The following is a 12,405-nucleotide window of genomic DNA, read 5'->3' as shown; positions in this document are numbered from 1 at the left end:
TTTTCTATAGCTTAGTGTTTCACCGAAATGACAGTGGCAACTGCTGAAACAGAAAATTTTGTTGTTCTACCAACAGTTTGTTCACTATAAAGGATACTTGCGAGGTGCATAACTGCTCATATGTCTTGTTGCATGTGTGTCCTTTTTAGCATTCAAATGCCACGCTCAGCATTTCGCCGGCTAGACCAACATCAGATTCTTCTGAAGCTAATTTATGCATATTACTACATCAAGATGTAAAGGAGCAGTGGCCTTGTGGCAGAGCATCCGCCTCACATTTGGGAGGTGCTGGGTTCAATCCCCAGTGCCACCGGGTACACACCAGTTTTCTGATGGATGCAAGATTTCCCACAGCCACGTGCTCGGCTTTTCTGGGGTAAAATTCTTGGGAAATGGGTTTCTGACCGAACTGTTGCATTGACGGGCCAGTAATTTGTTCCGCCGTCAAACAACCCTAGATCTCCCTCGTGCAGTAAAAGCTCATTTGTGGCCCTTTCACAAATTGAATCATGAACCACCTGTGCAAGCTGTTGGTGTTCAAAACTGGTTCTGCCCCCGTAAGGACACAGCAGGGTTTGCGGAACCTCTTCCAAACGCACACCCCTGAGGAAGCCGGGTTCCAGGCCAGGGGATGCTTGTACCCATATTTTTACCAGTAGGTGTCCACCTCCCGCACCCAAGGCAGACACCCAAGCCACTAGGCCATGACTGCGGTTATTTTTTGCAATCAAATGCCACGCTCGGCATTTCATCAGCTAGGCCAGCAACAGGTTCTTCTGGAACTAATTTATGCATACCACTGCATCCAGATATAAAGGAGTTGTGCAGTTTTTCTTTGCCTTAAGTATTTACCTATCATCAAAGTTTTAGGTGTTTTTGAACCCTTTGATGTGCTATTTTTTGTTTTCCATGGAAATGAAAATTTCGTACAGAGAGTGTCAGAACTGGTGAAACTAGCAACACTGAAATGCTGGGACTTATTATGTAAACACTCGAAGGATTGTGTAAATAATTCCATTTCGAAGGTGCACATTACACTTGAAATTGTAAAAAAAAGTGATATTACTACTGGTGGCAAAATATATGTCTGCACAAAAATGGTGGACGATGTGCTACCCCGCTCACTGTTTCTCGAAATATTATTTACTGCTTTTGCTATATGGCATAAAAACGAAGCCAGCATATTTGTGAGATGGAGGACACAAAATTCACCTGAAACGAAGAAATCACTGCTAGGTGCAGCCCACTCTCGGAAAAAGCTGTCAGTTCACTTCTTACACAGTCGTGCTGAAGGGTTAAGCCAGATGTTCATGACAGAAGGGTAGCTGCATGATGAGGCAGGAGGAATGAAATGGGTAAAGCCAAAACGACCCGCCGCGGTGGCTCAGTGGTTAGGGCGCTCGACTACTGATCCGGAGTTCCCGGGTTCGAACCCGACCGCGGCGGCTGCGTTTTTATGGAGGAAAAACGCTAAGGCGCCCGTGTGCTGTGCGATGTCCATTAAAGATCCCCAGGTGGTCTAAATTATTCCGGAGCCCTTCACTACGGCACCTCCTTCTTCCTTTCTTCTTTCACTCCCTCCTTTATCCCTTCCCTTACGGCGTGGTTCAGGTGTCCAATGATATATGAGACAGATACTGCGCCATTTCCTTTCCCCCAAGAAACCAATTATTATTATTATTAGTACTGTGTGCTATTTTTTATGCATGCCTTCACTTTGATTCTTCTCTGTTTTGTTCGCAAGAGGGCTATGCAGTTTTTCACCCATTTGGGTATTCAGTAAATGTGACCTGTGTTTCACCTTGTTTTCCAGTTAGCTGACAAAGGATCAGTCTTTCTCCGCACAGTGAATTAACACTCATTTTCTGTGCTCAAGTTTTGTGCATTGTAGGTTTGGCATTGGTCAACTAGCCTACTGCAAACATCAAAATGTTGTAGCTTTTTGTGATCAGCCATGGCAATTGTCTTGGCAAGTCTTTCATCTTAAAGTGCATACGAGGGCTACCAAAAAGAAACCGAACTTATTTTTGTTTGAAGTTACTTATTCACATTTTAAGCACAGAACTTCAATCCCCTTCAAAGTACTCTTCACTTGCACTAATACACTTGTCTAATCTTTCATTCCATTTTCAAAACATTGTTTAAATTCATCTTTAGTGACCGTTGACAGCGCAGTCGTTTTTTTCTTCACCTCAGCAACATCGGTAAAATGCTTTCCGTTCATGTGTCTTTTCATTCTAGGAAACAAATAAAAAGTCGCACGGAGCAAGGTCGGGTGAGTATGGCGCGTGAGAAACAGGCGTCATACCATTTTGGGTCAAGAATTGTCGTACAGACAGGGCTGTGTGAGCAGGGGTTGTCCTGATGGAAAAAAACCAGTCACCTGACTACCACAAATCGGGCCGCTTGCAGCGCACGCTGTTGCGCATTCTTTTCAAAACTTCCAAATAGAAAGCCTGGTTAACTCTCTGACCCTGCTGAACAAACTCTGAATGCATGGCTCCTCTCATATCGAAAAAACAAATCGGCATTGCTTTGAGGTTTGATATCACCTGAAAAGTTCTCTATGGGCGAGACAATTTTAAGTTTTCCACTGGCTTGATTGTTACTTTAAGGATTTTATTCAGGAGCACTTGAGTTTTCCCCATAGCATTGTCCTTTTACGGCGTTTTTAACATTTCAAGAGTTCCTGTTCACTTTTTCTAAGCAAAAAGCAGAATTTGGCAGCCGCACGCTGTTCACGAAATTAGCCACTGCAAAGGCGACGCTCACACAAAACAGTTGGCACTATAAGCTCTGCTGAAACTAGTTCCGACTTTCTTCAGCGACTGCACTTGGCTTACTGACTCTGGAAAGTTCACTCTGTGCTCCTAGCGGCAAAACGCAGAACTACAAAAGCCCTGCCCAACAAAAAATTAGTTTGGTTTCTTTTGGGTACCCCCTCGTATGTGTGTATGTGTGCACGCTCACTCCTAAAATGGCTCCAGACATCTCTGTGGTGCAAAAAAATGTTCAGAGGCAGCATATTGCAAGTTTCTGAGGGCAGGTATCGCAAAATGAAAATCAGCTTCTCATCAAGACCCAAAATCTCACTCCTGATATCAGTCCTTGAGGCCAACAGTGCTGCACTAAAGGCATGCTTACTCAAGGAGAGAAATCCCCATCTTTGTTTCCAGGCAAGTGCATTGCACAGCAAAAGCACCATGCCTTTGTGATGAGGCACTGTTGTGACATTGAGCTCCCCACCTCCTCACCGCAACATCATAAACGGGGAAACACCACTATTTTAGGCGTACAAATGACCTTCATGGCTAGGGCATAATCAGTTCCGCATGGCATCCCGGTGAAGCCCTAAAACGTAATGTCAACTCACCTGTCTATGCCTCCTCTCATACAATAATGTTGTGCTCAGAGAGAGGCAGGCATTGTTATAGATACGAGGGAAAACAATCAACGGCACACTGCAACACGCGTGGCTGCTTTTAAAGATCAAAAAGGCAAACTGTATTGGTACAGTATACAAAATGCATCAGTAACATCACTGCACCACAAGTCCCAATGCTATACCGAGTGTTCCTTTTTTTTTTTTCCACAATTTTTTTTCTCGACACGGCACACGGATATATTTATATCACAAATATCCATGTATTCTCCTTCTTTCTCATGGGCGCACTAAGTAAGCCCAAAGCAAGAGGAGAAATGGAAAAGGAAGGAATAAAAGAAAAGAAAAGTTTCAAAGAGGAAAGAAAACAAGGAACGAATAAAAGACTAAGTTGTCGCACAAAAGGTAGAGTTTTGCACTACTCGTAACCGCGCGCCCAGCTATCGACAGAAGCTTGAGAAAGCACAACTTGTGGTTATTCGTAAAATAACACATTCTCTTCGTCTCACTCTCCTTTTTTTTTTTTTTACACGTTCGAGCAAACATGCTGCCTTCTTTCAGCGGAAAAAGATGCTTCAAGGACAACCTATGAGGTGATATGGAAGAACTTCACGCGTATCGTGAGAAAAAGTGTGACAAGCGATACTCATTCAGTTTTCTCAAATTTGGCTGCAGATGTATCCTATGTATGCCAAGCATAGAGCATCTTTTATGTATATTATATGTGTATATATATATTTATATATATGTATGTATAATATTTATATAATGTATGGGGTTACAATCTGCCAGTTGCATGCAGTCCTTTGGATAACAATACCGGGTCAGCAGTTTTTTTTTTCTTTGCTTGCAGAATTTATAAGTTGCCTCAGGGGGGTTTCCTACAACTATGAGTAGACTCTGTTTCCTTCATTTTTGTGCCGTTTTTAAGGATTCTGTGGGCAGTTACGCTTCTTTGCATAATTTAAATATGGTTGAGTCATCCTGTATGCATTGCTTCCACCTTGTCCCTCTGCACTAATGCATAGAGCACGGTGATTCACTAAATGAGTGCAATGTACAGGTCTACTTATTGAATCTTTTGTGCTTCCTGGACTACTGCAAATTGTTTCATTTATTACTTTAATCATTCGTTCTGAAATCATAGCTTGCCGATGAGGTAGAAGTCGCACTTGTGGGAAGGAAAGAAAGATAAACTGTACACGTTTGATTCGCCAGCTTTTGCTATCTTCTCATAACAGTGATGTTATTATTAACAGTATTTGTAGAAGAGTGAAATGTGATAGTAATACTATAGCAGTATGATGCTAGGAAGCCTTAACGTCACATCAGGAAAGAAAAACCATAACAGTTCCCATTAATGTCTGCCGGAATGTGGAGGTATAAAGATGGATGCCCCAAAACAAAATGAGTAACCAAAGAGCCCAGCCCTTTTGCTTTTGAACCAGAGGATGCTGCCCTCCCATCCATGCTGACTCATTTTAACTGCATGGTAACAAGATAACTACAACAACAAGCAAACAAAGCAGTTAGAGCCGGTTTTTTTCATCTTGCACTACTCTCACAATTCACAGCAAGAGCTTAAAAGCCTTGGGTTTATTCCGTGGGCCAAGCCTATATGCAGAAAGATACACTATTAACATCAGACTGCCATAGCAGGAGCCTCTACAGAAGTGAAAAAATTTGAAGGCATGATGTCGCGCTGTAAGAAGCGAAGTAAAACTAGTTTGTTTCTTTTTTTTCTGTTTCGTTTGGTGGCAATAGTTTGAGGAGGAAATGAGAGAAATCAAATGACCACGGAAAGAGCGGCCTATGTTGTCAGTAGTCGTCATCGTCGTCTCTTGTCGTAATAGAAAACAGCAACCACGTGCAAAAAAGAAAACATGGTATTGATTGGGAAACAGTTCACAAGAACCAACAACCTTTTTTTTTCTCCCCACATTTGCATCATGCAACAGCACTTGTCAACAAAACAAGAAAAGACATGCCGGAGCACTGACTTCTTAAAACAGCTGTCATGTAACAACGCCTAAACGGAACAGAAGAAAACAGAAATAATAGTCAAGAACAGCATCATGTGTTACATGTGTGTGTTTATATATATATATATGTATATATATATATATATATATATATATCGTATTTCACAAGATGATGTGGTGATCAACAATGAGTGATGACACTTGCCAGCCCATGCCCGCATGCGGTTCCACCAGGTTAGTACATGGACAGTTCTTTTTCCTAGGCATCCTATAGAAACAGCACAAGATACAGACAGACGTATGCACAGAGCATAACAGGCACTTTCCCTCGAGACTTGAGAGAAGCTTTAAAGTAAAACTCGCTTCCGTCCCTCCAGTTTTTCAAAAGGAACCGATAAAGAGCATCTAACAAACAAACTGAAAGACAAAAGCGAACAAAATGTGGGAAAAGAGATTTACAAAGTCAACAGAAAGCCAACAAGAAGAGAGAGAGAGATACCATGCTTGGAAACTTGTGATTTCGCAAGTATGTATAGTATTTATATATCTATTGTATCTGAGCATCTTTTGCTGCAGAAAACAGCTGTTGCTTCCTCGCCTACTCCCTCTCTCTCTTTCGAAGCTTTGTTTTCCTCATTTTTTTTTGTCTCCTGCGCGCGCGCGTGTGTGTACGTGTGTGCGAGTGGCGTTTCCCTTCCTTCCGCACAGAGGGAACTCTCTGCCAGGCGTTGTCTTTCTTTTGTTCAATGGCCGGACAGGGGGTCCTGCCTGCCCGCGCTTGTGTCTCTTTGTTTCTACTTTGGGGGCGAGGGCGGTGGGAGTGCGGGAACGCGGGGTGGGGTGAGCCGAGCGAGGGCAGCAGCGACGCCGCGCCTCCTCCGCCTCCCACTCCCATTTCTGTTTCCTCCTTTGTACGGTTCCTTCTGCACCTCTGGAGCCAGCCGCGGAGAGAAGAAAGAGAGTCTCTCTCTGCCCCAGCCGTGTGTCCCTCCACGTGCGTCCGCTCACAGTCACAACAATGACGGCAGCAGCGGCGAACACTCCTCTCTCGTGGTCGTCTCTGGTGTACGCCCGTGGCACTGCCGCAGTGCCTCCTCGTCGTCGCTGTAGTGTGGCGCCGCGAGCGCCGCCTGGCGTCCCGCGGCTGCGTGCGACGTCGTCAGCCGAAACTGTCCATGGAGGCGAGTGAGTTGCCCTGCGAGGAGGAGGAGGCGGCCGCCGCCACGTTGACCAGCGATGAAGGCGGGAAGAGCTTGTACCAGCCGATGGTCATGTTGGTCAGGTTCAGGTCGTCCAGCATTATCTGAGCCACGCCCATGAACACCTTCTTCTCCATGCGCCCGTACTCGCCCCACACCGTCACCTGCGGAGGAGGGTCACGAGGGGTAAAAGATTGATTGTATCGCTCAGAAGTTCTGAACAGTTTGTGTTTATGGCCTGCTTGTGGATGCTAGGGACAGGAGAGGCCTCATTTACACTGACCCCCACGACACATAGGCGTTTTTGTATTTTACCCATCGAAATGTAGCTGCCACGATTGGGATTTCATCTCTCAGTCTCATGTGCAGTAGCGGAACATGTCATTCACTGTAGTCGGTCATTTTGAAGCAGGATGTAATACTCACTTTTAGTCGGGCACTGGCACAGATCTATTAAAATGTGTTTGACATTCCAATGCAAACATTTTGGTTAGTTCTCACTGATTAGCCTGCTCATTAATGGCAACATTAATGTTCATCTACAACAACATTACTATTCACAGTCCTTGCACAGTTGTGGCCATATGCGTAGTCTGCACATTGAACGTCATTTATACCAATGCCATCTGCAAAGTTGTTAAGAAAGCTGGGCAGCGGTCTCCACAACTCATCAAGGTCTAGGATGACGTCTAGCTATGACATCATTACAACCAGTAGCTATAGCATCGAAAGCCCTCAACGGAATAGCATGTAGCATGGATAAGTCGAACTTGAGAGTAAATTGATGGGATCAGAAGTGCAGTACATTGAATATAGGGACTGCTATTTCCATTTTAATGTCATCTGTTTAAAACTTTTACTATGCATTGTAGTTTCCCACAACTGCACACTAAATTCCTTTGCTGCTCAGTGGCACAGTCACTTCTTTCTCAGTGCCTGAAATCTAACTAAGAGTATCTGTTTACATATATGACCATATGCATTCCCAGCACTGCCTTATCTATACTTGACATTCGAAGGTTTTGTATGTGTTTTTCTGAGAGAAAATTCTTTCAATCTTACATTTTTCAACTAAAAGCCAAAGCAGTGTAAGAGCTTTTGTTTGGCGGTGCCGGGTACCATGAGATACAATCATGTAAATAAATCCCGGGTCAGAATTTGTTACATGAGGGTGCGCATTCGTCAGGCAACGTTCATCTAGTTGAGCAAAGTCGCGTCTTCGGGACAAGGGTTAAAATGCGCGTTATAATGATCAAGCATTTTATACAGGAGTTCAGGATAGCTAGTAATTCTCATGCATTCGCAAGTTTAGGTGTTTTTGCGTGTATGCTTTGCCAGTTGGCAACTTTCCTAGCGTGAAAAATTTTGAAGAGAAAGTAGGTTCACCTTTACATAGTCGGGGCGCACTAAAAAGGAATGATTAGACGTTAAGCAAGAAAAGGAAGCACTTCTGCATGTGAACTGTTCTTGCGCTCTACTGTTTCCGGCATAACTAGAAGCCAAAAGTTGTTTCTTTTTGACAGAAAACTTCGAATGCTCTCAAAGACTTAACAGTGACCATTGGCAAGATTAAGAGGTATCCTTACCTGAAGCACACAACCTCGGTAATCTTCATTAAATATTAGCACCTGCTGGTAAAGTGGATCTAGGGTTCGTCGAGCCGTTGCCGTTTTCGCCTTTGCTATGCATTTTCTGCCGTTGATGAGATACACCTTGACGTACGGCGCTGCAAGAAGACACAACAGCAGAGCGGTCAAAAGCGCGAAGTTTGGCCGCTTGGAATAAACATCGTGGTAACGGTCTTCTAATTCGTGTCAATACAAAGCCAAAAGCACAAATTTCCACACTGATCATTCGTCTTATGTCTTACCCGTGCATAATTTTTTCGGTCATACTTTCAGGCCTGCACCTTGGAGAACCAGATTTGGTGTGTAAGTAAACTTTTCCCTCTAATATTTTTTGGTAGGTGTGGTAAAAAGCTTACTCAGTCGCTCTCTCTCTCTCTCATGTACAGTATCATACACACTGATCTGACCTGTCAGTTTTTTTTTTCCTGACAACTGAAAGCTGGCTTCACGGCATTAATGCTTGTACTGTGGCAAAAGCAGCTTTAAATTTAGTTTTTTTTTCTTAAATTTTTGTTTCGGAATAGTAAAAGGTGACGAGGCATATTGTAAAAAGAAATAAGAGTTTATACGGGGCCATGATGTCACAATAACAATGAGGGCCGCTCTGAACGAGTCTAGCCTCACTGCGTGTCTCTAACGGTGAGTTCATTACCCCTTCCCCGCCCGTTTTTGTTTTCCTGCGAACTATTAGGCCTTCCGAAGTTAGCAGTTTACTCTGCGTTAGCGACGTGCGTAATATTCAAGGAGGCCGTACAACATGAGGCCTGTGGCTCACCCCCCGCCCCCGCCCCCCTCATTTTCCCCCTTTTATTCCAGTAACTGACTTGCCTGCGCAGGCGACTACCGACGTGACACAGAGTTCCCCCGATCCCACTAACGGCGGCGCCCCGAGAGATCAGCGTACCTGGGAGCATCTTGGCGCCGGGCTTTGGCTGGAGTCCCTTGGCGCGTATGACCTCGACCTCGAGGTGCGTGCGCCGGTCGCAGAGGGAGACCTGCAGCTCGCCCAGGATGGGCGAGGCGAGCGCCTGGCGGCCCACCAGCTGTCCGGGCCCCAGCTTGTCGACGAACTTGGCGAACTCGCCGCCGTCGGCCGTGAGCCTGAGCGAAGGCAGCCACGTGGCGCTGTCTCCGCTCAAGCTCCCTTCCCCGTCGGACGATACGCTGCTGGCCTGCCGCACCAGGTGGCGCACCTCCTCGGGCGCCACCTCCTCGCTGCGGTGCACGCTGAAGGTCGACGACCGTTTCTTGCGAAAGCCCAGCCGCTTCTTCTGGCCTGCACCCACACGTACCGGCATTCTTCACTCGGTCCTCACTACGGCACCGCGGCCGCACCATCGTCATACTTAGCCAGCTTATGTCATCTGCGGGACAAAAGCCTCACCCAGCTGCGGCCACCCTTTCGCCCCCGGCCACGTTCCCTTGTCTTCGGAATCCACTCTGTTGCCCGAACGGACGATCAGTTACCTGTTCCGCATTACTTGTCTCGGTCATGTCCACTTCCTCTTGAATACATCTAGGATGTCATTAACTTGTATTCATGCTTTATTCCACGCTGCTGTCTGTCTCTTATCTTTACGCCTACCATATTTTTCATAGGTCGTTGCTCTATATTAAATGTAATCAAGTTTCGGCTCGACAGACTATTCCAAGCAAGATGCAACTGTTATATTGACTTTCTTTTGAAGGCTATCTAGGGACCTAGGGACCTCACATAGGCTGGCTCTGTCTGTGTGTAATATTTATCGCGGGCCAGGTAGCGCTGATTTTCCGGCGCAAGAACACGAAAGAGGCTTTGCTGGACCACTAACTCGTGTTACGTCGAGGACTATAGGCATATGTCTCCCACGGCAGAAAAATTGCGCGGCATACTAGAGACTGAAACGTATAGTTTTATTACTGAAATACGATTCGACCGATTTCATTGACAGACCACTTAAGTTGCTGAGTGCTGCCGCATAAGTGAATGGTAGATTTTTGATCAAAACTGAAGTCAAGGAAAGCTTTAGCAGACAAAACTTAGCTTTGCATGACGCCCAGTTTAAGACACCTTTTTATTCCTGTGAAGCGTGACGGGCGTAGAGTACACTAGATCGAATATATCTGGGGTGTACAAATTGGTTCTGGTTCCTCTTAGGTGTGATCCAGCACATCAGCCAAGGCCAAAGGAATGAGCCCAAATGTTTGTTTTTTTCGGACTGAAATAACTAGTGCGCACCCCTTGCCTTATGCTTTTTATTTAGCGGACACAGGAAAAAAAAACAAGCTTTTGTTTTTCTTTCTGCTTTGGCAGTGTCAGAAGTTCCACACCTGTGCATAAAATTCTGTCCTGAACATGTGCAGCATGGCAGCTTATGTTCTAATGAAGTAGCAGTATGTTCGCTGCGGTGTCGTGATCCCCGACAAATCAATAGTGGCTTCAAGAAGGACGAAAGAATTGACGCCCTGTGACTAGCTCTCAGTTTTAACCTCTGGCCGACTGCTTGAATACCAGCACATCTCCTTGTGGTTTTTCGGTTACTTTGCATCTGGCCCTTATGGGCCATTTAGGGAAAAACAGTAAAAGTCTCTGTGGACCAAGAAACCATCTACTACACTGGCTGGCGTCCAAGTCCTACTATTTCAAGCACTTCAACTGTTCCAAGCAAAACATTTAGGTCCTTAGCTGAAGTGTACGCCATCTTTGTGACCTAAATTGGCCTCTCCAGATCGAACAGTAGGTGTCACCACCCTGTAACCATGGAGAACACATTAGGTATAGAGCGTTACGTGATGAGGCCGGCCTCTGAAAGCTGACCTCTCTCGAAGCCTTTCCCTCTCCCCGCCCTCCTCTCTCTTTCCGGACACGCCAAAGTCGGCCTCATGTGAAGATCGAGACCCTGCTCTGGTTAATAAAACGCGCCACAGGGTGTCACATGCGGCCGACTCTCTCTCTTTAATTTTGTACGAATCGGCTTCAAATCTGTAAAGTGACGCCTCTTCCTGAGTCTCTCTTCCTCCGTGCCTAGTCGCGTTTACATGAATGCGACAACGTCGACTCCAGTCCACTTTTTGAGAGAAAGTGCAAAAACGTCGAGGAGGAGAGTAGAGTTTGAGTAGATGAAGCGCACAAAAACACAGCACACAGGAAAGGAAGGCACGAGACAGGTGCTCTTCCTTTCCTGTGTGCTGTGTTTTTGTGCGCTCCATCTACTCAAGCTATGAACCAACTTGCCCAAGAACGTGCTCTACTGAAATACCTTTCTTCTACAGTGGGCCCTTTTCTATGTGTATCTTCAAGTCCACCACAACCTTCACTGGTGATCTGCCATATCGCCCTTACGACGTGCCGTGCGAGGGTTTATGGGTACTGCATCAAGAAGGGACTTATACCTTGTGAACTCGCCGCATTGAAAAAAAAAAACAAGAAAAACAAGCGCCTGTCTCGTGTCTTCCTTTCCAGTGTGCTGTGTTTTTGTGCACTTCATCTACCCAAGCTGCTATGAACCAACTTGCCCAAGAACGTGTTCTACTGAGGAGAGTAGAGGACGAGTCGCGCCTGTACTTCTCAAAACCTACTCTTTCTCTCGAAAAATCGACTGAAGACACATTCTGTCGCATTCGTGTAAACGCGGCTCCTGTTACGGTGGCTGTGGCGCCGAGGCACACCAGAGAAGGCGGCGCATGCGCAGTCAGACGTAGGGCTCTCACCGGGCGGAAGGCGCACGTTGGCGCTGAGCAGCCGGTCGGCGGCCTTTTCCGTGAGCGAGCCGACAGCCGTGTCCGAGAGGCTGCCGTCCACTTTCTCGATGCTGGTGGCTTCCTCTTCGCTGTGGGTGCGGGCCAGCGCCCCCGCGCTGGGCGCCGCCGCCCGCACGGGGTGCACGGGCCCGTAGCTCTGCATGCGCGTCGTGAACTCGCTGCGAACGAAAACGGGAGGAGGGGGTGGTGGGGGCCACTCTCAACGTCACCACCTACGGGGAACAGAGACGGTCGCCGGTTTCCCGCTGGCTTCACAACGACAACCGGCCGCGCTAAAGGCACAAAACAAAAGCGCGCGCACACACACGTGGTGGTCCAGCTTCGGCAGTGTGGGCCAAGCTTGGCTCAACACCACGAGTACTCACTGCGACATGTACGACACATTTTTATACAAGACAGCGAAAAGCGTACGCGACGTTGTTCGCTCTTTGCTATGGCGTGCTGTATGGCACATTACGCGCGTTCTGCGCAGT

The 12,405-nt window shown here is 46.4% G+C and overlaps 1 protein-coding gene across 2 annotated transcripts in view; it reads right to left on the bottom strand.

Annotated features, from left to right (window-relative positions):
• Window positions 1-5,252: 5,252 nt before the first annotated feature.
• Window positions 5,253-12,405, bottom strand: part of Rim (Rab3 interacting molecule) — a 131,491-nt gene continuing 124,338 nt past the window's right edge. For both annotated transcript variants that reach the window (XM_077661673.1, XM_077661674.1), the window contains exons 18-21: window positions 11,882-12,090; window positions 9,096-9,467; window positions 8,150-8,289; window positions 5,253-6,727 (exon numbers count right to left, since the gene is read on the bottom strand). In XM_077661673.1, coding sequence (XP_077517799.1) covers window positions 6,524-6,727; window positions 8,150-8,289; window positions 9,096-9,467; window positions 11,882-12,090 — 925 coding nt within the window. In that variant the 3' untranslated portion in view covers window positions 5,253-6,523. The remainder of the gene's footprint in view (window positions 6,728-8,149; window positions 8,290-9,095; window positions 9,468-11,881; window positions 12,091-12,405) is intronic.

Source organism: Amblyomma americanum, chromosome 4, assembly GCF_052857255.1.
Source record: "Amblyomma americanum isolate KBUSLIRL-KWMA chromosome 4, ASM5285725v1, whole genome shotgun sequence".
NCBI classification, from domain to species: domain Eukaryota; kingdom Metazoa; phylum Arthropoda; class Arachnida; order Ixodida; family Ixodidae; genus Amblyomma; species Amblyomma americanum.
The sequence above is the reverse complement of the archived record's forward strand: the minus strand, read 5'-3'. Positions and strand labels throughout refer to the sequence as shown.